Here is a 25,975-nt window from a genome sequence, read left to right as displayed (position 1 = left end):
ACCTTTGTACTCACACAAACGAATACTTATAGCAGATGGATGGATAGATAGATGAACAGATAGGTGCACGTCCCATATACCTCATTGCTCAAAGCCAATATAAATTTTTTTTATTTTATTCCTAGTACTAGTATTTCAGTGTTTGCTCATATGCATGCGTTTGTACTTAAATATGTATGTATGTGTGTATGTATGTACAGATATTTACTTAACTTTGATGTCACGGCAGAGACCAATGCTGCATATTCAATGAACAAACCTATCTATCCAAGCGGGGCTATTCAATATTGCAACAAAAACTTCAACAACAACAGTGACGGCAATATGACGTTTGCAACAATATACAACAACACTCTCGTATACTCGTAATAATAGCAACGAAAAGCGTTGCGGGCCCGTTGAAATAATGTCAGCAGAATTAGAAAAGGAAGGAAATGAATGTGCAATGTACAACTCAAAATAGGGAATCCAATAAGAAAAGAAGAAAACTTGAATGCAAGCAAATGAAAACAAAAGGTGGAAACATTTAGGTGAAAATAAGTGAAATAAAAGTGCTGGCACGTACCTCACATGTAAAATGGGCACAAAAAAATGAAGTTGAAAAGGTATTCAATGTGCGCGATTGATACCCGGTTAATAGTTTTAATGATAAAACAACAAAAAAAAAAAATAAATGAGTTACCTTAGATGGATTTGGATATTTAAAGTACTAATATTCTTGGGTTTAATTTATGGATAAGCAAAGTAAAAAAAAGTAATATATATACATATATATTTAAAAACTATGTACTTTGAAAACTAAATCAGTAAAATATTTGATCTGAAAAAATGCTTTTTCTGGCCGAAAAATACAACTTTTGAGGCAAACAAAAAAACTTTTCCAGAGTCAAATTTATTCTTTGTTTACACTTTTCATCAACTGACTCATTGTTTATTCATACTCTCGCATACAAGCATAAGAAAACACACAAATTCTCAAGCAGGTTGACCATGACAACTAAATGTAATGTACATGCATACATATGTATGGTAGATATGTTTACCTTAGCCATTAGGCAAACAAGATTTCTTGTGTTTTTACACATTTTCCATAGCGAAAATAATTTTTAAAAGAAAGAAACAGCAGAAGAGTCACGTTCGAGCTACAATTTCGAATCCCCAGCCAATAAGAAATGATTTGTTACTTCATATATATATATTTTTTTTAAGTGAACAATATTTTGGCATTACAAAGCATATCAATTTGTACATATGTATATAGTAGGCACGATATGATATCATTTTATTCCCGAAGATGTACAAGAATATCCTTGGAATGCACAACGGGATATCTAATGCTGCAGAGTCAACTGTATGTGGGCCAAACAAAAGGACTAAAGCTACATCATTTCTCAATTGGAGATTTTTCTTTGTATTCTACACGATTCTTTTTATGTATGGGCAATATAAACAGAAAAAGATGAGAACATGTTAAGAAGAGGTAATGGAATTTTAAGATCAGCCAATTTGAATGTAGATGGTCTCAGAACTGCGCTAACAAACTAAAATGAAGAATGTTTATGTATGTAAGTATGTATGTATGTACGTATATGCAAATATTTCTAAATTTTTGCAAAAAAAAAATTTCAACTTAGTATAGCATAGCAACAAATATTGAAATATTTGCTGCGCTCACGCGTCAGTCGGTGGTAGTACGTTACCGTAACGCTAATGGTGCTCTTAGTCACCAACGTAAACGTACGCCCGTATCAGCTGACACGATGAAAGAATCATCTTCGATACTACGGAACAGAACAATGGTGAAAATTAATTTACATGGGGCTCTCATTGAGGTGAGTATGAGCACCATAACGGTTTCGATCCGCTCAGGAAAGTCACTTCAGCAACACTCCTCAAAAATGCATGGGGAATACTTTAAGCTATAACAACAACAAGTATTTGTTCTGAACCATAATTGGCGATTAAGAATTTATATCAACAAAACTCTAATAAAAAATTTTAGCAACCCTAATAAAGCAATATACTTGTAAGATATCCATAGCAAATGCAGAAAATAAGCCACTTAAGGTCGTTATCTTAAAAGTCTACAGATTAAAAAAATGCTTTTGCAAATATTGAAGTAAGGAAACCAAGTCTATTACTCTCGCATATTTTTGGAAATAAGAAAATAAATAAGTACATATGTATGTGTTTGGGTATGTACGTACACATACAGGTTTAAAATGTTCTACAGTGTACTCTCTCCTAACGGACACCTCAAATGAGCGGACACTTTTTTCAGTGCATGCCACAAATCTTTAAAAAAAATTTAAATTTGTTTCTCTTGAGCGGACAACACCCCCGCCCCCATAACATATTACCTTTTATTTTACAATAACACAAGCGGCCACTTTTTTCAGTGTGCCACAAATCTTTAAACATTTTTTATTATTTTCCGCCCTCTCGAGTGGGCAAACCTCCCCATAACATATTCACTTTTTTACACTTTTTCGCAAGCGGACAAATTTTTCAGCCCTTTAAGTGTCCGCTTAAGAAAGTGTACAGTGTATAATGTACACAGTATATACATACATACATACATTCATACAAACATTTATATTTGTGTATGAACACTCAGTTTCCTCGTGGGTTAGACCACTGTAGAAATATCAAAACAAGTTTTTTTTTGCTTAAAAGATGCTTTAATACTTAAAAACTTACCTACTCAAAGAAAATATGGAATAAGGAGAAAACTGTCTAAAGATGTCCTTCTTTATTGTATTTTTGCGCTGCCACTCTCACATTTTTAAAGTCGATCGGACTCATAGCTCGAATAAATCTCGGCCGATTGACTTGAAAATTAAGCAATACTGGTATATTCAGAGTTATATTCTACATGAAAGTAGAAAATGTTATTATTTGAATATATGTTATTAAAAAAAATTTATAAACAATTTGCTAACTAAAAATTGTCCTCTTAAAAACGTTGAATTAACAGAAAAAACGCGCCACTTTTGTCAAAATGTATGTATCTAAAAACTAGACTGTACTTCTACATATGGTCAACGTAATGGTCATAACGTCAACATTAATAAAGACGAGACGACGGGATGGCTGGAGACTCACGCCAGTCACAACTAGCTTTTGGTCTGTCGGAGAAAAAGCAGCCAAAATGGGCATCCCTCACAACACACAAAGGAAACTATTTTCCATTTCCTCTGTGAATACCCTGCCCTATGGAAGGAGATAATATGTCAACCCTGGGCAAACCACTGCGCGGCAGTCTTGAACAATTGTCTGGCTTAGACGTCTACACCCCAATAAGGTTGGTAGAAAGGATATGACAACAAAACGGTGCGGATTCTAGATGAATCACCACTTCAACTACATTTGGTATAACTGTTTACATTTTTCATCGAAAGAAAAAAATGTTTTTCACCGCAAATTGAAGGCGAGTCAAAAAAACGGATTGCGTTGTAGTTGGGTGTTTTATAACTTAATTTCTGTATAATAAATAAATAAATAAATAAATAAAGACTTTTTCTGATTCCTTCGTGACTTTTTTTTTTTTTTTGCATTTCGAGTAATCTCCAACTTCTTAATGTGTTTTTTTTTTCATTCCAGCTGAGTTCGAATCCATTCTTTTTATACCGACAACTCAAAGGCAACATTTTTGAAATCAAAAAAATTTAACAGAATTAAAATAACAAGCATTATTCATCTCAATTCGAAGCCAATTTGTCGGAATTGGAATGCAGAACAGATATTTATTGTTATTTCTACACAAATTTTAATCAGACCTTAATATATACATATCTGTATGTGCATACATATAATTTTAAATATGCATGCTTTAATTATAAATACACATACATGCATACATATGCACACCTTTACTTGCCAACCCAGCGAACAATGTATAGACTATTTTGCACAGTATAGCAGATCTCACAAACAGCAGAAAAACAAAAAAAAATGCGTATAATGGCATTTACATACAATTTTTCTGTTTCTAAGACATTTTAAAATAATTTATATGGATTTATGTAAGCGTTGGAGACGACATACAACCACGACAGTCGGTTCTACGTTACCGAAACGACCCGGATTTATGTATATCCGGCCAAAGACTGTCACTCCAGCAGCATTGACCGTATATAAGTATGTGGAATGTTTATGCTGTTACAACAACAACAACAACATACAATGAATCACTTCAATATTTTATTACTTTCTTCGAAATTTAAAAATAATTAAAATAAGAAAGATGCTAAATTACTTTCTTTCTTTTTTTTTTAATACGTTCGTAAGTGTATTTCTTAAATGCATCAATTTCGATTACTATTACTAGCTGGCGGCCGCCGTAGCCGAATGGGTTGGTGCGTGACTACCATTCAGAATTCACAGAGAGAACGTTGGTTCGAATCTCGGTGAAACACCAAAATTAAGAAAAACATTTTTCTAATAGCGGTCGCTCCTCGGCAGGCAATGGCAAACCTCCGAGTGTATTTCTGCCATGAAAAAGCTCCTCATAAAAATATCTGCCGTTCGGAGTGAGCTTGAAACTGTAGGTCCCTCCATTTGTGGAACAACATCAAGACGCACACCACAAATAGGAGGAGGAGCTCGGCCAAACACCCAAAAAGGGTGTACGCGCCAATTATATTTTATATGTATATATAAATATATTACTAGCTGGAAGTGGATAAGTAAGTTGTTGTAGAGATGCATGTGGCGAGTAATTTTCGTTTTCATTTTTGAGCATCGGAACTCCAATTTATTATACTCGTTTATTTATCCTCGACGAAAAGCTCGCTCAAGTTTTTATCTAACCTACTTTAGTAACCAGCAGTAATCTCATTAATATGTGACCTGTCTGGTTTGTGTCCTTCTCAGGATTTAAGGCTGACTCTTTTGTATTGTGGGCAAATGCACACCACTTTCATTTTTCATTCAATAAACCTAAAAACAATTATAAAGCGCAGTCGAATGAAACGTATGCACCTGAAGCCAATAATTGTAAGTGTCTGTTTCAACAGATTAAGTGATTAGGGGTAGTCAGAATTTTCAAACAATATTGATTTTTTGTTTGCATTTTATTAAAGTATATAATTTTCTAAAAATATTGCGTGAAAACAATACAAACACTTTTCGAGTTATTCAACAATTAACAAAGGGGGCTCGGGCGCTCCGGAGCGTTCGAGAGCAAGTAGCTAGCAGCAGCTGCAAGCAACCAACGCATGAAAGTGGCAGATAAGCGCGCTAACAATAACACTCGAGAAGGTAGAATTCTACGTAGGCAACAGCAAAGCGATATTTTGGAAGCTGCTATTACGGCTGAAGAACTATTATATGGCCCAGGAATAGATGACACAATGTAAGGCATTAAATAATTGGTATAACTCTACATAAATTTTATTTTTTTTAACAATTAACTGTCGGTTTTTTTTCTCGAAAATCTGAAAAATATTTCCTGAGGCCGCCATATTGTTAATTTAAAAAAAAGTTTCGATCAGGCACAAGATTATCTATTAATAAAACGAATTTCTCTTGTCCGACTGATTTCAGATGAATCTCCAAAGACTTGTGATGATCACCGCAAGGGACTTCTGGAGAAACGGGCTCCACACAAGCAGCGATAACTTTTACAATTATTAATTTTTTCTTTTTTTGGAAATTTTGCTAAAGTCAAGTGAAAACTTGATGTATTAATGCTATTTAAAAAAAAAAATAAAGCAATTGACTAGCCAAAAAATTATTGAAAATCATCATTTTTTCGGGCCTCTGACTACCCCTAACCCCCCACCGGCGTTCACAAAGATGTTATAATGGTTCACTGTCCTATTGGCACCCTAGCCAGTAGAATGAGTGTACCTCACAATGACTTCTGCAGGAGTTGTGGAGAGGATAAAGAAATAAGAGTCAAAATATTTTGCCCATTTTTCCTTGAAAACCTGAGAAATTTGCAAAATGTCTCACTAGAAGGACTTCCTTCTTACCTTCTTAAAATATCTAAGTGGTTTAAGCAACTTAGTTAAGGAATGGATATATCAAATGCAGGCTCACAATGTATGAGACACCCTTCCCGGTACTACTTTCTGCATCACTTCGGGTGTCCTACCCATAAAATGAATCGAATCCACAACATTAAATGCCTTTGAATGTAACAGTTCTTTCGAACTTAACTGCAATTGTTCGCTGGGTTTATAATATTTGTATACATATGTAAACAGTGTATGTATGCAACGATAATCATCATTTAATAATCCACATTCTTTTACTATGCGAGTACTCACAGTTTCGTCCAAGGAATTCACGGAATTTTGTTCTGCAAGACTGCAATCCATATTCTAACAAAACAAAATACCAAAAAACACCGATAAGTAGTGTGCGAGTGCTTGAGTTGTTGCTGCTGTTGTTGAGGCAGCAAAGCCTTCGAATGGGTTGGTATCGGGGTTTGTACAAAATATATGGCACGTACAATTCTTAATTCAAAAAAATATATATAAATAGCCAACGCTGGTAAATTTACATTACGAAAAAATATAAGATTAACGCGAAATTCCACAATTTATGCGTTTTCAGTTTCGAACGAACAAATACTGAATATCGAACGAATTCATTCACTTTGAACACATACGAAAATTATCGTTAAACCCAATTTAATTGCTTACACTGCACTTTTACTGGCTATTTCGTACACTGCAGTTCATATCGACCATTCCCAGCTGGGTTTCGCGTATCCGGCAGAAGAGTTGAACAGGGTGCCGCATTTGTGTGGGTGGCACAGGTATAACTTGCACTTCCACTTATCGGTTAGCCGCTTTACGACAGCTACAGCTACACGCTATTTATGTATGTTTGTAGATACATATGTGAGGTTTTCGTTCCGTTTCGTTTGTGCAACTACGCCTCTGCCCACATACATTTGTTTGTAGTTATATGTACATGTGAATTTAAAACTCACACACACACACACGCATGCATACGCTTGCACTCAGGCATACACTTAAGTACTTAAAAGTGCAATAAAGGAATTAATTTTGTAATATTCCTGTTTTTCGTCTATACTTTAATGTTATTTTTCAACACTTCTGCTCCTCTGTTCCCGTTGCTGTTGGTAGCACTTTTTTTGGGTGTAGTTCGTCGTCTATTTGTGTGTGCTTGCTTTTCCCTTATCTTTCGTCTACTCCAGCGCAATATACTCTTTCGTTTTGCCTTTTGCTTTTTATCGCTCGTATTCGCAGTATATTCATAAATGCGTTCTTCTCCTTCTTCCGCTTTATTTAACTCTCGTTATTCACCCGTTCTTCAACAATTCGTTCGTATCTCATCCTCCCACGCTCTCTTTTGCAATTTCTGCTCCAATCCGCCACAATATGTACTCCTACTACGGCCGGCCCCCCCGTTCAACTTTATCTGCTTACAATGTATTACACTGCTTCCTATTTTTCGAACTCCCACTCAGCTCCAATTCATTTCACTCTCCGCTGTCGTCTTTGTTGCCTTTGTCGTTTACGCACTTCCACTTCACTGTGTAGCGTGTACGACCCGCATGCCGCACTGCACTTTTTCCACCCACTACTATCTACTCTTTACACTTTACACTTTATTTCCTTCCTTTTTCAATTCTAGCAGCAGACTTCTATGAAACTGAACTTTTTTACGCCTTTTATAAGATTTTCCCAAATTGTCTTTACTTTCGATTGCCCACAGTGCCGCATTTAAACAAATTTTAGCAAAATCCAATTGCAATTTCTTAATTTCTACTAAATATTTGCGAATGAAAATTTTCACTGAAAAATTTATGATTCAGCCGAACGCGGTGGTGTCTGTATGAGAACGAACAGTAGTTTGGAGTTAAACGAGATATCCGAGCAAACCGTCGCCCCCATAAGCACCATAAGCACTACACAAGAACTGAACTACACCAATACACAAGAACCAGAAAATAGGAAACTGGAAGTGGAGTAACATCCGTTGACAGTAGCAAAAGAAGCAAGTTAAGCTGTGTTAAACTTCGTTTACACCACTGTGTATACCCCAAAAAGCTGTGTTTAGCGGGCTTTACACGAAAATACAACTACGCGATGACACCTACAGCGCCGGAAACTTCCATATTCGGTAACTTGACGCGGTTTTTTCCTTTTCAGCTACAACAAAGAACTTCAGACTGTAAGCAGGCTTATGTTGTTTTTTCACGTTATTTTTCAGCGAGTGCCAAAAGTGGCGACACAAATTTTTTATCGTTATTCTGTTTGGACATACAGTGTCGTTGAACTAAATGGCTTTTCATTAATTTGGTATATTTTATTACATTTCGCCAAAATATTTGGACTAGAGCCTATTTATGTTGCAATTTCAAACGGAAAACATAAACACAAAAACAAAATGGTTAATGGCGCTATTTTTAATTCTTAATGATAGTACTTTTGAATAATTTAATTGAGTTTGTATTATTATAAGTTGAAATGAATATTATTGATGAAATTAAAACTAAATGCTGTATTAATAACAGATTTAGACATATTTGGATATGGGACACTTTCTGAAAATTCTCCCTTAATAAACTAAGGAAATATTACTCCATGATTTCAACGGCAATCGTTCATTGCCAACAAACTCTCAAGGACAATGAAAGTTGCAAGTCATAAATAAACAAATTTGAATGCATACGTAGGTGATTGATATGTTGATAAACGTTTTTGAAAGCAATTAAAAAGTATCAATAAAATAGAGTTTTGCAAAGATTAAAGAAATCTCATGTTCCTTTCAACCGTTTCACAAAGAAAATCATATCGCTGAGAGAGAGGTATTACTATTAGATCAGAAAATTACAGTTCATCAAATTAACATAATTATATTTATCGAACGAGAATCTTAATAAGAATTACTTCCCATCATAATGTGCAGCTTAATGAGCGTTTCATGTTAAAAACCATTGCACATCCCTATCATATATTTCATAATACATTAATTTAATATATCCTTTAATAAAAACCTCGGTTTCAAAGCGGTAGAAAAGCTGATTTTTTTTTTTTTTTTTTTTGTTGCTTTTGCAGCAGCATAAATAATTCCCATACATATACCGGGAATGCTTCTGAGGTGATAGTCATTGGCCGGATATAAATCCGGCCATTCCGGTTATGTAGAACCGACTGTCGTGGGAATGTGAAGTTTTCTTTTTTTCTTGATGTGATGGTTTGAATGTCAAAATAATATGTTTTGTTCGTTTGTTTCAAAAAAACGAATTGCAAAAACAAAAAAAAATACATGTGAACTTTGCTTTTATACTACTGCTATCACCTTATCTAGTTTCGTTCGTTAATAGTAACTAAATACAACTCTGCATACTTGTGCCACGACAATCACCACTGAACACATATTACAAAATGGCACAACCGCAAAATGGCCACACAGTCACAGCTGCGTACTTATATGTGTTTCAGTGTGTCCTCTGTGGGTTTTCGATTTTCGATTTTCGGTTTTTGGTTTTTCGTTCTCGGTTACTAATTCTGCACGGTCGTGATTTCGCTGTTGTCGGGGGCATTTTTCAACACGTGAAAAATTTAGCCATAAACGGTATTTAAAAACTATATTGGTAATATTCAAACCAGGCAAGAACCTAAATAGCTACAGTGGAATATAAAATATTCAACAGAAAATTACTTTGGTAGGTATTCAAGTGAACACGTTTTTCTATAGCAACCTAGCAGGTAGCAGCATTGGCGTTTAAAACGAATGAACAATTATGAAATGAACTGAAAGAATAAATTAGTGATATATTGCTATGCGCTGGCGCTACCCCATCACCTTCCCGCCAACGTCTCGGGGGGGGTTCCTTGGTGACGACGTACGTATCATTATTGAATTTTCACGGACAGCATGCGCGATACTTTTTTCGGGACTCTACAACGTTGCGATGTAACGTTATAAAAGCAGTTTATTCGAAAGTTATTTGTCAATACATATATGCATACATACAAACATAGGTTTTTCATTAGGGAGTTGCACATTTCAGTTGCTGTAATTTTCCATCACAACGTAATCAAAATTTTATAACATACCCGTATGTATTCGCCGCCGATGCGTCTTTGTTTCTGGGTTTTTGCGTATTGCTTTATCGCTCATTTAGCGTCACTTTCTTTCTGCTTCTAGTATGCAGTGACGGCTTGCGCACATGTGCCTTCTATAGGTAAATTTGTTAACATGGCCAAGTTGAGTACAAAAAATCATCGACAAGTGCGTATGTTTGATGCTACGACAGCCAACTGTTTAAATCGACCGCTTTGTTTATAAGCTGGAAAGTGGTATAGTAGTGAAGTTTTAAGAACGACACCAAATGTGTCGCATTTAAGAAGGGTTAAGCTCTTAAGTAAAGCATAGTCTGGGCAAGTGCTCGGATATTGTTACATGTTTCGTTTGACTGATTGGCTGACGTTGCCGGAAAAGTCATCAAGCGCAGTCCATTTATACTAGCAAATAGTAGACGTGGAAGTATAGATTACAACAGAATAAGTTGCACAGTGCGTTCCACGCGTCTGAAAGGGATTAACTTGAAGCAATTACGTGCTTTCCTTTTCCAACTGGTTTATCCTTTAAAATAACGTGAAATCCACTTCTGTATTATTTTGTCAAAACTTGATATTATTGTTGTCCAAATTTTTAACGAAAGTATTACATTTTTTTCTTATTCACATTCTACCACAGCGAAAATAATTGTCACTATAGAAATCATTAACTCAGCGACAAATTTGTTAAAAGTTTAAACGAAAATGCCTTCCGACGCTAAGAAACGCGATGCGCAGCGCAAAAAGGACGCGCGTAACAAGAAAATCCAACAAATCTCATCGTCCAAGAAGCCAACACAAAACGGCACCAATGGCACGCCAGAACGCGAAATGACCGAAGAGGAGAAGCTTTGTGCCAAGCTAGAAGAAGAAGCACGCATCAGTGCAGAGGCACGCTCCTGTACCGGCTCGTTAGCAGTGCATCCACGTTCTCGTGATGTCAAAATCGCCAACTTCTCCATCACTTTCTTTGGCTCTGAGCTGTTGCAGGACACAATGCTGGAATTGAATTGTGGACGTCGTTATGGTGTCATTGGCTTAAACGGTTGCGGTAAATCTTCATTACTGGCAGTTTTGGGTAACCGTGAGGTGCCTATACCCGATCACATTGATATTTTCCACTTGACGCGCGAAATTCCAGCGTCCACAAAAACTGCGCTTCAATGCGTTATGGAGGTGGATGAGGAGCGTATTAAATTGGAAAAACTAGCCGAAGAACTCGCAATGAGCGAAGAAGATGACGCTCAGGAACAATTGATCGATATCTATGAACGATTGGACGATATGTCGGCGGACCAGGCTGAGGCGAAGGCGGCACGCATCCTGCATGGTCTTGGTTTTGACAAGGATATGCAACAGAAACAAGCCAAGGACTTCTCTGGTAAATTTCTGACCGCTTATTCCTAACAACAAAACTTTACTAATTAATTAATCATTTTAATTTCAGGTGGTTGGCGTATGCGTATCGCTCTTGCACGCGCACTTTTCGTCAAGCCACATCTGTTGCTTTTGGATGAACCGACTAATCACTTGGATTTGGATGCCTGTGTGTGGCTCGAGGAGGAGTTGAAGGAGTATAAGCGAATTCTTGTGCTCATTTCGCATTCACAAGATTTCCTTAACGGTGTTTGCACAAACATCATACACATGACCAAGAAGCGTCTCAAATACTACACTGGTAATTATGAGGCATTCGTACGCACACGCATGGAATTGTTGGAGAATCAGATGAAACAATACAATTGGGAGCAGGATCAAATCTCGCACATGAAAAACTATATAGCACGATTTGGCCACGGTTCGGCTAAGTTAGCACGACAGGCGCAGTCTAAGGAGAAGACGCTTGCTAAGATGGTAGCACAAGGCTTAACCGAAAAAGTGACCGATGATAAGGTGTTGAATTTCTATTTCCCCTCTTGCGGCACTGTGCCGCCACCGGTGATTATGGTGCAGGTAAGTGTTGTTTGCACAGCGCTGCTTATTTGAATGAATCATGCACCTTCCCTCTCGCTCTATTCGTTCACACCTTACACTTACCGTTTCTATGTATTGTAGAATGTCAGTTTCCGCTACAACGAAAACACGCCATGGATCTATAAAAATTTGGAATTCGGCATTGATTTGGACACGCGATTGGCTTTGGTCGGACCCAATGGCGCGGGCAAATCTACTCTGTTGAAGCTTTTGTACGGTGATTTGGTGCCCACTTCTGGAATGATTCGTAAAAATTCGCATTTGCGTATTGCCCGCTATCATCAGCATTTGCACGAATTGCTTGATTTAGATGCCAGCCCGCTGGAGTATATGATGCGTGAATTTCCCGACGTAAAGGAGAAAGAGGAGATGCGTAAGATCATTGGGCGATATGGTCTGACGGGTCGTCAGCAAGTATGTCCGATAAGACAATTGTCGGATGGTCAACGTTGTCGTGTTGTGTTTGCTTGGTTAGCCTGGCAAGTGCCTCATCTTCTGTTACTTGATGAACCTACAAATCACTTGGATATGGAAACAATCGATGCGCTGGCCGATGCCATCAACGACTTTGATGGAGGCATGGTCTTGGTTAGTCACGATTTCCGACTGATTAATCAGGTGAGTGATGTCAAAGTGATTAGTAAAAAATTGCTAAAAAATACTAATTGCTTTATAAATTTTTTTAACAACAGGTTGCCGAAGAAATTTGGGTGTGCGAAAATGAAACTGTCACGAAATGGAAAGGCAACATTTTGGACTACAAAGATCATTTGAAGAACAAAATTAGCAATGAAAACGAGCGAAAGAAAAAGTAAATGAAGCAAGCACACACTACACACACAAAAGAAAATACATATAATCTTACAACAACATTTTTAAGTGGCAGGCCAAGCTAATTTCAGTTTATTTAAACATTAGAAAAACAACATAAATGGTTAAATGATGTAGGTGAAACGCAACAGAAAAACCTAATAACATCAAACAACTAAAACATAAACAAAGGAATTAATGCGATATTGAAGTTCAGCATTACATGTAATAAAAAAAAATAAGGATAGGGTAACTTGAATATTAGCAGAACTTAACAAATTTCCGCGTAACAGAACGACATTTGTGATTGATTGTTTAAGTAATTTATTATTCACTTAATATCTACTCTATATGCTATGCTACAAATAATAAATATTGTGAATGTACTCTAAACCATCCGGTCCAAAAGATGGTAGTACCGAAGCTCCTCGGAATACCTTTTATTTCAATTAGAATACTGAGAATTTCAAGGTGGAAGAATAGAAATTGTATTTCTGGTGAAATTAGTAAAGCGTTTACTTTTCAAACCCTAATAAACCATATGTGTACGCATATTCAAATAGTGATTATTTACTTTTTTGAATATTGGATGGCCCTATGGCCCTGCAAAAATTAAGTTTGCTCTAATGTGAACATAAAATTTTTAGGTTACATAATAGAAGGTGAATTTTTTTATATTCGGATAATAGAAATCAATTTAATAAAATTATATTTAATCGGCAATAGAAGAAGAAACGTATGCCAAAAGCTTCAGTGAAACATTCATCACACCGATTGAAATTAAATAAAATTTACAGGTATTCATACACAAATTATGGTGTTTTATTAAAAAAAAATCGTTTAAACTGGACTGAATTAAACATCGCTAGCCACAGAATTAAACATAACTTTGCGCTGTCAACGTAGTAAAAATCGCCGGTCGTCTTCGTCTAGCTTATCTAACGGTAGGCCCAGGAAACTTGCTGTTTTGACGGGTTGAGTCCAGAGGGAGAGGGGGGTTAGATGAGTGGTGTAGAGCTTTGTGGAAGTTAATTTTCTTGAGTATACAGACTTTGGACCTGTCTAAGATGAGGTCGAGAATTTTAGATTTTAATTTAATTTGGCTAGCAGGAAAGGTGTCAACACCACTAGATTGGGTTATGCTGTTGTTGTTGTTGTAACAACAAAAAACATTCCCCGTTCATGTACCCCTGCTGCTGGGGTGCCAGTTCTTGGCCGTATAAATAGTAAATCCGGGTCGTTCCGGTAACGTATAACCGACCGTTGGAAGATTTTATTTATGATGTTAAGCTGCTACTTGGTGTACCGATTGTGCTAAAATTCATACACTTATATGTTGATTTTCGTAAATGTTTATTAAAATACTATATATATGTTCAAGAACCTATATATACATATGCACTTACTAAACTACCATAAACAAATTTCTTATCCCTACTATTCCACTCAATACTTTTCTTGTAATTTCTCGCATATGCACTGCGCCACATGCTGATGTGCCTCATTGAGCGCATTAAATTTTCCCATAAACTGTTCCAACATCACTTTGAAATCTGCCGTCCGGCATTCCTTCCAGGACAGCACTATTTCCGCTAGCTCCCACTTCATTTGCAACGGCACATAGGTGCCTGTGCTGTAGTGATTGCCACCAGCAGCTGCGAGTGGTGAGCCAGTTTCCGCCTCTCGATCATCCTCAAGATCGGCTAAGCGCTCATAATACTCAATTAACTTAATATGTGAGGGCGACTGTCGAGCTGGTGGCAAATTTAACGCCATCAGCAATAACAAACGTAATATTTCCACACGACGTAACAAATCCGAATACAGTTCATGCTGTTTGCGTTCACAAATGTTATCGACTATATCATCGAGTTGCTGTAGAGCGCAGAGAAAATCTCTTTGTTCTAAAGCGGCATGCGCTGTTTGCTCCAATTCGAATATTCGATGCGCAGGTGAGGCGAAACTACTGCAACCATCGTAGTGAGGCTGCAGCGGCGACATTTCGCGGATTATAGCTGCTTTTAAGACGGTGTCATCGGCGCAACGTTCTAATGCTTGACAGTAGCAACGCAGCGCGCCCTCCTTGCACTCACCGCCACTCGAGCGGAGTTGTAACGCAGCGTTAGTGTTGTGTGCGCGCATGAAAGCACGAGCTGCTTTCAAATAGGCTTGGCATTCATTTACCACATTGCCTGCGGAAAGCTCACATTTGGCCACGCCTAAGTGGCACATAGCGGCATACTGAAAAATGCCAGCTTCTTCGAAACAGGTCGCCAAACGGCCGAACTCGTCTAGCACCTCAGTGACATTAGGCGCAAAGCGTCTGTAGTGCGAGAATATACATTTTTAGTTCTTGTTAAGAATATTTATTTTCGGAAACTTACTTGAATACGATTCTATCAAACTTTTTCAGCTTATTCGAAACCCTTAAATACTGATCAATTAATTTTTGCGGATAATTGTCCATTCTAGTTGAACAAGACCAAAGAATACAGGCTAAATTGTAACAGCTGGCAAGCTGTGTTTATTTAACCTCACAGCTGTGCTCATTCGTTACAGCATACAGTTATGAACGAAAGTATTGGTACATCAATTTACTTCCACTTTAACATTTATTTATATATTTTTATTTATTTTTTTTTTTTAAGCTTACATCATAATAGAATACCTCGCAGACACAAGGACAAATTATCAATCATATTCCATCTTACTCATTTTATTATCTGTTATATTTAATTAAGCCACTTAATCTCAACGCAACATAACATTGTAGTTGCGGGGAACTTAGGATTCTACGTGTGAAACACAAAACGAATGACGTCAGTATATCTGTCAACTTCGCTCAGAGCCGAATAACGGTCTGCAAGGTAGTACACTTCTAAAAATCTTTTCACCATGAAATCACAGCGAAAGTTAAGAGAATAATATTCGTCCAATAACGGTCCGGAGAGCATTGCATAAGGATAACTGCAATTCTCGCGGGGCTAGACGCAAACCTCTTATTTCAAAAACGAAGCAAAAGAAGCGTTTAACCTATGCTAAGGACTACCTAAGCAAGACAAGTGACTTTTGAGGCAATGTACTCTCTGATGAACGCAAATTCAACATCTTCCAATCGCATGGACGCACTGGAAAAACAGATCCGTTGAATTGGTTTCATCGATGCCAAGATTGCATCCAGCAAAAAAAGGTTGGCCACAAAATATTGATATGTTTATATTTCATTATTGTTTTTTAATCTTTTAATAAATTGTGCCAATAGACAGACAATATCATCCTCTAGCTTGTAATATCTGGAGAATAGAAGATCTGCCTATACATACTCTAGTCTGTAAGATTACAATATCATAGGCTGAGTAAATGGAATTGAGAAACACAGCCACAAAGTAAATTAATAAATTTTATACCACTCCCAAATTTTGCCCCGATTTAAGACCATTGTACAAAGTAGTACTCAACATCCATTCAAATTATACGCCAGAAGAGTGATTTTTATTAGTTCAATACAAAAGTATTCAAGTATTAGTAGCTGAGGTGTATTATAAGTCATCATGGCTTAAGCGGGTCTAATACATTTCAAAATTAAATCATCAAATGTTTGTAGTCAAAGTCACATAACATCTACTTGGAGTCGTACATTTTTTAAGAAATAATACATTTAGTGATAAGTAATTTATATAAGAGAAGCAAATGCGGGTAGTTTTCATTGAGACTTCGAATGTGAATTTCTGACAAATGGGACTAACCCTTGAGACTTGTCATGCCGGCGCGCATTACTTCATCGACCAGCAATAAATTACTGGCAATAACTGAACAGGAGTTCAATATCTGTTTCTTTACCAGGTAATTATCGTATACGCTCATATCCGCGGGCTTCATTGGCTCACCTGTTGACAAATCTAAGCCAACCGGTTCTGGATTCAGACGGTCCTCCTCTGTTAACTTAACAATCGTATCTTGCGCATCGTAGCCACTGTTAATTGCCAAATTCTTTGGGACAACTAGTAAAGATTCAGCAAATGCCTGTATACCTAAACGGACTTTGCCCTTCACAGTGTCCTTGTATTTCATGAGTTGATTATAAGCTCGTACTTCAAAGGCACCAGCACCCGGAATTACGCACTTGTCCACAAGAGCATTGTTGATGGCACGTAAACCATCACGGATCGCATCCTTGATTTGTAAAATAGTGTGTTTATTGGGACCCTTAATTAAAATGGTCACCGATTGTGGATTCTTACAATCTTCCACAAAAGTGTACTTGTTTTCACCGAGTACATGCTCGTAAACAACACCAGCATACCCTAAATTGGATTCTTCCAAATCGTCAAAGGAATTCATGGCAGTGCCACCACATGCCAAAGCCAAACGCTCCATATTTCTGCGCTTAGCGCGACGTAGAGCCATAATACCCTCTTTGGCCAAAGCATCCAGCGACATGGGGTCAATACCTTTCTGGTTGATGACAACAAATGTCTTTTCAGTGCCATCGCAAAGTTTACGCTTCAATTCAATGATTTTCTGAACGCGCTGATCAATGAACTCACGTTCGGCACGTACAAATTTCTCACGCTCTTCAGCAGTTTTGTAGAAGAAGCCGGAGTTCACTTCCGACTTCTCATACTCCAATGAGACGTTGCAAGTAAGGATATATGCGTTTTCCAAACGTTTTGGCATATCAGGATGGCGGGTGCCGTGATCCATGACAATACCACGAATTAGAGAAGTATCCGTGGCAGTCTTGTGCTGCATCTCCATCAGCTCGACCATGTGCAAATCAACCGGTTTGTCTCCTTGACGTATAGCCAATAAAGCATCGACGCACACTTCAGTTAGAACATCAGCTAGCGAAGGGTGCACTTTGGTGCGCAAGCTGGTATTAGCAATGCCCATTAAGTTTTGCTTATTGATTTCAATTGGAATTTTTACTGATTCCAACACTTCCAAAGCTTTGTTACGCGCTTTCTCAAATCCTTCCGTTACAATACGTGGATGAAGACCTTCGGTAAGAAAGATGTCTGCCTGTTTCAAAAGTTCGCCAATAAGCAAAACGGTTGAAGTGGTGCCATCACCAGTTGAATCGTCCTGAGCAGTGCTGGCGCGTGCTATCATGGAAGCAGTTGGATGTTGGATTTGCATTTCGTGTAGAAGCACATTACCATCCTTGGTGATTTTGATATCACCAGCACCGGATACTAACCTGCAAAATCAGAAAAAAGCCTTGAAATTTAATCTGCCACTAATATCCTTAAAGTTGTATACTCGTATTTAAAATCAAGGTCATGATATTATATATTTCCAAATTCTTCAGTTTTTGTTAGGAACAGACAGCAAATAAGTTATTTGCACTACGAATTAAAAAAAAAATAGAAAAACATTTCTTTTGCGCAAGCTTTATAGGAAACCCGAGGGCGTAACTCAAATTTCCAGGAAAAATATTCTTAGCTAGATATTTATTTATTCTTATTTATTTATTTATTATTTTTCTTAGGCAGATTCAAGTAATAATCAATGAAATAATAAAACAAAGTCTGTAAAAATAAAATAAGTTAGTTTTACTCTTCAAAGTACTATGTAAGTATTGTCGTTTTGATTTACCTAATTATTAAGTAAGACTGATATTAAACCATAATTTACTTTAGCTGAAGCTTTATAACGAATTTGACGAAAATACTCAAACTTGCAGGCTGCATGCGCTTATAAAAAAAGAAGTTATTGGCCGCCTGATGACAAATCGCTTTACCACATAACCTCAATATTCTTCACTATAGGCGGCGTCATTTTGTGGCCATATGAACCAAAAATATCACTTTTCTCTTAAAAAAAAGTATAACCACACAAAATAAACAAATATCTGAAAGAAAATAACTAAAATTATGTCTAGCACTTACATTTTCATTGTTCCTTTTGGGCCCAAGTTAGTCCGCATCACATCCTGCAAGCCTTTGGCAGCTGAGATGTTAATAGCCAACGCCTGGGCGGCACGTGCGAATTCCGCCTTTGGATTTAACAAACTGATGGACGCCATGCTAAATAATACAATTTATTTATATTATATATATTTTAATTTTCGAATGCCGACTTGTAAAAATTCTATTTTCTTGCAGCACGCAGGAAAACTCGGGGAAACAATTTGCTTCAAATCACCAACACAAAACTCTACTGGAAAATGTGCAACCAATTAAGAGACGTGTGTTCAGTGCATGGCTGCTGTCAATTTATCAGTATTGCCAGTTGCTAATTTTAGTCATTTCAGCAACAAAGAAGCAATGTTAACCCTGAAATGCAACGTTGGGTCACGTTCCCCAAATTCTGCAACAAACCGATGATGGAGCCGTTCAGCTGTTGTGGTCCGCCGAATTGAATGAATCAGTTCAAACGAAACGAAGCAAGTGAAAACATAAATTTTTCAGTTGAGCTCTTGAGTTCGCATTCTATAAAGTCGTTGATTATTTTAGTGATTAGCAAGTATAATTATTTTGGTCCGGTAGTAATACAAAGACACAAAGCAAGAGACACGCAAGCAAAATTGTGTGCAGTGAGAAGAGTACTCGAAAATAACCTGTTTTTAGGGGGAAAACCACTCCAGTGCAAAAATGGCAAGGGTGGTGAAAGTAAATTGCGCATCAGTTGTCATTTTTTCAATTTTATTGTTGAGCCACAATTTTGGATGCAGTGACGCAAAGCGTGTTTTGAGTAGCAGCAATCGTAAGACGGGAAGTGGTCGCACAAGTAGTAGTGGCCACGTGACCAAACCGAGTTATCCAACCCAAAGTGGCAGTGGTGCAAGTAATTCTCATGCGGATCTTGCCAAACTCAGCTACTCCGGCTATAATTCTGCACCGAATCGTCCAGCAGCCGGAGGTGGAAGTGGTGCCACAAATTCTCAACCGATTGGTTGGAATGTGCCGAAATCGCAAGGACCACCGCCTTCCTACTCTGCTTCCAATCCTGCAGGCGGTGCACACACCAACATTCATGAGTCACCTCCAGCATATCGGCCAAACAACGCCGCGCCACCAAGCTATGGCAGCGCAAACAATGTGCACACTCCCATAACCGCCACTAACACACAAGGCGTTCAGAGCTCCTATCCTGGCGCCACTTATCATTCCCCTGGCTCGCTGCCCGCTGGAGCTACCTATTATTCATCGCCTGGCCAATTACCTGCAGGAGCAACTTATCATTCACCTGGATCGATGCCAGCAGGTGGAGGCTACTATCCACCTTCTGGACATATGCCTGCAGGAGGCGGTTACTATCCCGGTGGTGGACATATGCCTGGTGGAGGCGGTTACTATCCGGCTGGAGGCGGCGTGCCTGCAGGCGCCACTTATGTTGCTCCTGGCGCTGCATTGCCTCCGGGGGCTGTTTTATATTCATCACCTCCGCAGCAAACCTCATCAGGTTTAGGATTTGGTAGGTTCCGCCGAATTTTCAAAGATTAAGAATAATTAAGAAATAATAATAATTTTTAGGCTCTGGATTAGCTGCTGGTGCTATTGGTGGTGCGATCCTTGGACACGTACTTACACCCACAAATACACGAGTAGTGGAATCTGCACCGGCTCCTGCTCCTGGTCAATCGGGTACCAATGACGACAAAATCATCATTATTAATAACGGCCCACCGGGATCGGTGACTACCACAAACGCTGGCGGCGCAACTGTAATAACCACTGGTGTTGCTGGAGAAAATGGCACCCAACCAGCAGTCGCACCCGCACCTGTCCCAGCACCAGGTGCTGCACCAGCTGATGCCCCAATACCCAACGTACCGCTCGCACCCTTAGGTGACAACACCGCAGCTCAACCGGCAAATGGCGCACCCGAGCACGCAACACCTGCACCTGGCGCTGCGCCCGCCCAAGGTGCTGCTGCCGAACAACAACCACCACCAGGTGGCATAATTTGCGTGCCAGTGCGCATTAACGAAACCGATCCAGCAGACAACAGTAAAATGATTGAAGTCGAAAAAATTGCCTGCTACCCAGCACCTCCACCACCACCGCCCGCAGCAGCTGGTGCGGAAATGAATGGCACTGCTCCGCTTATGCCGGCAGTTGGCGAAGGCAGCGCACCCTTGGCACCGCTAAGCCCTGTTACCGCTGCTTCACAGCAATTACAAGCAGGTCCGACACAAACACCATTGATGCCCGACAACGCTTCGGTGCGAACAAGTGGTGCCGCATGGGTCAATAACGCTCACTGCGGTTCTTTGGCATCTATGCTATTGCCACTCTTGATTGCTTTTGTTGGTCTGCGTTAAACTTGCTAAACTATAAATAACATACAAAGCAAGCAGGCAAAGTTCAAAAGACGTAAAATAAGAAAAAAGTAAAAAATCAATATGCCTAATGGGCTAAAGCTAATTAAACTGTGTAAAGCAACTATTTAAAGATGTCATTGGAATGCGTATACCTCTTTTCGTAACAAATAATTGCTTATTTTTCCAATACAATTCGAATCTAACGAATCTCAGCATGTTTTACAATGCATTTGTGGTATTAAACATATATATTTTTTTGTAATTAAGTTTTGTTGAAAATTTGCAAATAGTTATCGTGAAGTATTACGAGCAATAAATGCTTTAGATGTTACAAATTTTTAGTATTGTTATGTCACACTAAGTAAATAACAAATTGGCCTAATATGGCTGTCCGTTTTAGCCCATAATTCAACCTTTGTTGTCCAAAATGTGCGTCGAATAATCAATGCGGTTTTATGCGTATTTTTACACCTTGTGCTTCTTAACGTTTAACATAATTTGACTTGAACATGAAACTCGCGCCTTTTGCAATATTAATTAGGGAATTTTCAATATAGTGGGGGAAAAACTGAAAGGCTTGGCGCTGCACAAAATACACAGTAACAGTTGTCTTCACATACGTATGTGCACCCGAAGTAAGCAGTAATTGACATTTTGTCTTTGCAGCCATAAAATTTAAAATCAATCAATCAATAAATTTTAAGAGATATTAAATCGCAAGTACAGATGTATATGCATGTCAAAACTAATAAATACTCCAATACTCAAATTCAATGCTCCAATAGTCAGCATTTATGTAGATATTTTGGTAATTTGATGTAATATGCACGTAATAAGTAAAACATAATATTCAATACAATAAAACCAGCTTATGTGCATACATACAATGCACCCTGCACTAACCGCAAATGTGTGTTTCATTTTGTTTCTGTAGATGTTGTAGTTGTACAAGTAGGCAATGGTAATACAAACAGCTGCATAAGTTGGGGAACGTTTTAAATTATACGTTTCTAGAAAATCACTCATTAAAAATTCCTTCAATTACTATCGGCCTTACCAGTCATGCAAATACATAAGATATCATCTAATTCAATAACTAATTAGAAAAAACTACGGTCGCTGTAGCAGAGCGGCTGGTGCTTAGTACTCATACGAATGGGTTGGTTGTTTGCGCGAGCGTAGCAATAAAAAGTTGTTTCTAGCAACGGTCACGCTCCGGCGAGTAGCGAAACACCCCCTGAGTGTAATCAATCGGTTGTTGTTGTTGTAGCAGCAAAAACTTTCCCCTTACATGTACGGGGAGATCTGCTGGAGTGGCAGTACTTGGTCGGATATATAGTAAATCCATCGGTAATAGTCGCCAAATGAAGGGAATTTAGATGCATACCCAAATTTAAAGCCGAAATTGATTCGAAGTCTATAAACATTCTTTTGTCAATTAATAAAAACTCTGGACAAAACCAGAATATTAAATTAATTTCCTAAAATAATATAAATTCAGGGTCATACTCATATTTCAGTATTCCACCCGAATGTCATTAATGTTGTTTAATAATTTACTATGTTGTTCATTCGAAAGCTTGTTTAATTATTTATTAGCCTTAAAGCAACAACAATAGGAATTCGCATTGTAAGGCAAGACATATTTTGTTAGTAAACAAAACGTGGAACATGCAAATAGAAAAGCGCAACCGACAACCCAAAGTAAATAAATGTTAATGGCTGTGCATATACATATACATACACCATATACATATAGTTGAGTACTAAGCAGCCCTGCAGGGAAATCTACAAGTACCGAACTATGGCACCTATTCAAACATTTATATATATGACAATCCGATCCAAAGAGTATCCCGATTTAAGTACCTAGGATGTTGGCTTAGCAAAACATGGACAAATGGCAGAGAAATTTGCTGTCGAATTGAAGCAGCGACGGAAGCTTTCTTCAATTACAGGAAAATTCTTTCTAATAAAAGCTTGAACATGAAATTACGTCTTCGGTACCTTAAATGTTACGTTTGGTCTGTTTGGTTGTATGGTGTGGAGGCATAAGCACTAAAGGTTAAGAGTATGAATAAATTAGAGGCGTTTGCGATGTGGTGCAATCGGCGGATGATGAAAATATCGTGGGCAGGCAAAGTTGGCAAGGAAGAAGTCTTAACGAAACTTAGAAAGGATAAAGAGCTGTTATTAATGATAAAGCGCCGTAAAACCGCATATTTTGGTCATATTATGCGAGGCCCTAAATATGAGTTGTTGCAGCTGATTGTGCTAGGCAAACGAGGAAGGAAACAAATGTCTTGGCTACGTAAGGACTATTGGGCAGTTGGTTGAAGCAGACCGAAGCAAAGACAATTACCATACTATTATATCTAATATTTTATAGCTTTGTTAAATGTAAAAAAGAAGAAAGAATTATTTATCACATTTGTATTAAAATTAATGAACAATTTATTACTGTGATCGCTTATATTCTGTATTAAGAATTTGCAAATAAAGAAGAAGTCAATATGGAATAATGGCGAGTTCGTGTTGATCCGAGTTGCTGCGCTGCATTCTTTTCAATAGTTCAGAGTTACATAGTACTAAATTCGGTGGATGGAAACTAGTATGCTCTGCGTACCTCTCTTTCAGCGTACCTGTACTCAGCATATTTTTATCTAAAGGGTCTTTCAAAAGTGACGCCTAGTTGTCAGTAGTGAATAATTCATAGACGATACCTTTTTCCATGTCATCTTTGGTATTTGTCAAGGTGACAGGTGCACAATTTTTTACCCGGAACCACGCGTTAAAATTTTTGAAACTTATTATAAAAATGGTCGGTCTTTCTCGACAATTCAAAGGTTGGTGAACAAATTTCTGTCGAGGAAAGAAAAAGGCCTAGCAATAATACAAATAATTTTCAAAAATTACAGTCTATGGGAGTAAACTGCCAATGATTCCAGAGCTGAAACACAACATGCGGATCGAGGTTGCTGAACTCAATGCGATAATGTGTGATCGATTCCTTGTAAATTTTAATTCTCATATGACAGCCTGTAGATGTGTGGGTTCATGGTGGGCATTTGACAATGATGTAATTTTTCACGTATAATTATTAAGAGCCGTATTTTGAATAAAAATAGTGAAACCTGAAAGAAGCTATATTTTTACATGTTTTATTTTGAAACAACATCTGAAAGATCCTTTATGACTTAATTTTAAGCTTGCTCTGGATGCACAAATTTCAGTTTTGCTTTTGTTTCTTTTTTAAATAATTATTTTCTATTTAATAGATTTAATAATTTACATTTAATTATCATTCGTTGCCAGAGTGTCATAATCCAAAAAACACACATTTCGAGAAAAGCGGCTTCAAAGTTTTCAATTTACTATTCTAATCAGATGCTGCTATATAAATTAATAATCGTCTTGTATTTCTGAGATAGCGTAAAAGAAGACTTTGTTGTTGTTGTAGCAGCAATTAGCAGTACAATTATTGGGAGTGCTGCTGGAATGACAGTCCTTGGCAGGATATAAATCCAGGTCGTTCCGGTAACGTAGAACGGACTGCCGTGGAAATGTCATGCCGGTAACGTAGAAGGGTTTGTGGCAATTTCTGCATTTTTCATTTTTATTTATAATTGGCGCTGACGCCCTTTTTGAGTGTTTGGCCGAGTTCCTTCTCATATATGTGGCATGCGTCTTGATGTTTCACAAATGGAGGGACCTACAGTCTTAAACCGACTCCGAACGGCAGATATTTTTTATGAGGAGCTTTTTTCATCTAAGAAATAAACTCAGAGATTTGCCATTGGTTGCCGAGGGGTGACCGATACTAGAAAAAAACGTCTTCATTTTGAACCTACATATGTTCTCTAAATGGTAGTCACGCACCTACCCATTCGACTACGGCGGCCACATAATTTCTGTATACGTATTTAAAATTAATTTTTTGATTTTTTTTTTTTGGTTATTTTTTTAATATTAATTTTTTTCATTGATTTCTTTTTTGTTTTTTTTTTTTATTCAAAAAAACATCAACACCTTCCAGTACGACTTGAACCATTACATCAAGTCGCTATTATTCGCTAAATAGTATTAATTTAAAAAAAGAAATTCATTTCATTAGTTCCGAATTTTCCTGCGGGGTCTATAGCTTTCCCCACTTTCACACACCTTGACACTGATTACCGCTGTCATAAATCTTCGCTACATACAATAGGAATTACTTAAAAATAAGTTAAATATTTGCGTTTGACTGCTTGTCGAAATGTAAAGTGAAAATAGTGCTTCAACTGGGCATAAACAAAAGTTGAAATTCGATCTACATATGTACATATTCACATATATTCATACATATAACAAAGCCTATGCATGAATAATAAACCTGTTATGCCATACTTGTGATATTCGCCCAGTTGATGCCCATTTCGATTAGTTTCTAAAAATAACAACACACATTTTTGCAATATTCATAGTATAGTACCAATTCCCCATATTTTATTCCATCATTAAAGTATGATAAACAAAAAAACATATTCAACTTTCAATGCATTCAAATATTCTTGCATAGCTGTAGTAGATTTGATTTTTAGTTGTTTTATTTATACTTATAATATTTTTGTATGTGTTTGTTGATTGATGCTTATTTAACCCATTTAAGGACACTTAAAAACAATTTATAGTACGTACTATACAATATAATGCATCAAAATTGGGGTAATACATGCTGAATGGTGAGGGTTGGTGTTGACGTTGATGATGGCGAAGACGAACAAATCAGCACTGGGATCGTTATATCCACATAAGTTATATATGTATTTATGCGTTATTAGCTTGTATAACAAAATAAATTAGAATACTTATTTAAATTTTTGGCAACGTTTTC

The 25,975-nt window shown here is 37.5% G+C and overlaps 5 protein-coding genes across 6 annotated transcripts in view; 2 read left to right on the top strand and 3 right to left on the bottom strand.

The window, feature by feature from the left end:
- The window catches only part of LOC129236979 (ras-associated and pleckstrin homology domains-containing protein 1), a 38,306-nt gene extending 30,432 nt beyond the window's left edge, over positions 1 to 7,874 (bottom strand). Inside the window, exons 1-2 of one of the 2 annotated variants that reach the window (XM_054871319.1) lie at positions 6,654 to 7,874; positions 6,276 to 6,464 (exon numbers count right to left, since the gene is read on the bottom strand). In XM_054871319.1, coding sequence (XP_054727294.1) covers positions 6,276 to 6,326 — 51 coding nt within the window. In that variant the 5' untranslated portion in view covers positions 6,327 to 6,464; positions 6,654 to 7,874. Of the gene's footprint in view, positions 1 to 6,275 lie in introns of both variants that reach the window. The other variant, XM_054871318.1, reaches the window with a different exon arrangement.
- A 1,551-nt stretch (positions 7,875 to 9,425) lies between these two features.
- Positions 9,426 to 13,393, top strand: LOC129237405 (ATP-binding cassette sub-family F member 2). Its single transcript, XM_054872131.1, has 5 exons — positions 9,426 to 9,652; positions 10,690 to 11,430; positions 11,497 to 12,002; positions 12,105 to 12,641; positions 12,716 to 13,393. Exons 2-5 carry the CDS (start codon positions 10,755 to 10,757, stop codon positions 12,836 to 12,838), a joined length of 1,842 nt encoding a protein of 613 aa, XP_054728106.1. The 5' UTR covers positions 9,426 to 9,652; positions 10,690 to 10,754; the 3' UTR covers positions 12,839 to 13,393.
- A 776-nt stretch (positions 13,394 to 14,169) lies between these two features.
- Positions 14,170 to 15,351, bottom strand: LOC129237782 (uncharacterized). The gene is made up of 2 exons (XM_054872716.1): positions 15,218 to 15,351; positions 14,170 to 15,156 (listed from the first exon to the last, which is right to left on the bottom strand). The coding sequence occupies exons 1-2, from the start codon at positions 15,298 to 15,300 to the stop codon at positions 14,280 to 14,282; spliced, it is 960 nt and encodes a 319-aa protein (XP_054728691.1). The 5' UTR covers positions 15,301 to 15,351; the 3' UTR covers positions 14,170 to 14,279.
- Positions 15,352 to 16,297: 946 nt separating this feature from the next.
- Positions 16,298 to 18,981, bottom strand: LOC129236835 (T-complex protein 1 subunit zeta). The gene is made up of 2 exons (XM_054871086.1): positions 18,725 to 18,981; positions 16,298 to 18,033 (listed from the first exon to the last, which is right to left on the bottom strand). Exons 1-2 carry the CDS (start codon positions 18,859 to 18,861, stop codon positions 16,575 to 16,577), a joined length of 1,596 nt encoding a protein of 531 aa, XP_054727061.1. The 5' UTR covers positions 18,862 to 18,981; the 3' UTR covers positions 16,298 to 16,574.
- A 221-nt stretch (positions 18,982 to 19,202) lies between these two features.
- LOC129236834 (basic proline-rich protein-like) lies at positions 19,203 to 22,011 on the top strand. Its single transcript, XM_054871085.1, has 2 exons — positions 19,203 to 20,252; positions 20,312 to 22,011. The coding sequence occupies exons 1-2, from the start codon at positions 19,430 to 19,432 to the stop codon at positions 21,100 to 21,102; spliced, it is 1,614 nt and encodes a 537-aa protein (XP_054727060.1). The 5' UTR covers positions 19,203 to 19,429; the 3' UTR covers positions 21,103 to 22,011.
- The last annotated feature ends 3,964 nt before the right edge of the window (positions 22,012 to 25,975 follow it).

Source organism: Anastrepha obliqua, chromosome 2 (assembly GCF_027943255.1).
Source record: "Anastrepha obliqua isolate idAnaObli1 chromosome 2, idAnaObli1_1.0, whole genome shotgun sequence".
NCBI lineage: Eukaryota > Metazoa > Arthropoda > Insecta > Diptera > Tephritidae > Anastrepha > Anastrepha obliqua.
The sequence above is the reverse complement of the archived record's forward strand: the minus strand, read 5'-3'. Positions and strand labels throughout refer to the sequence as shown.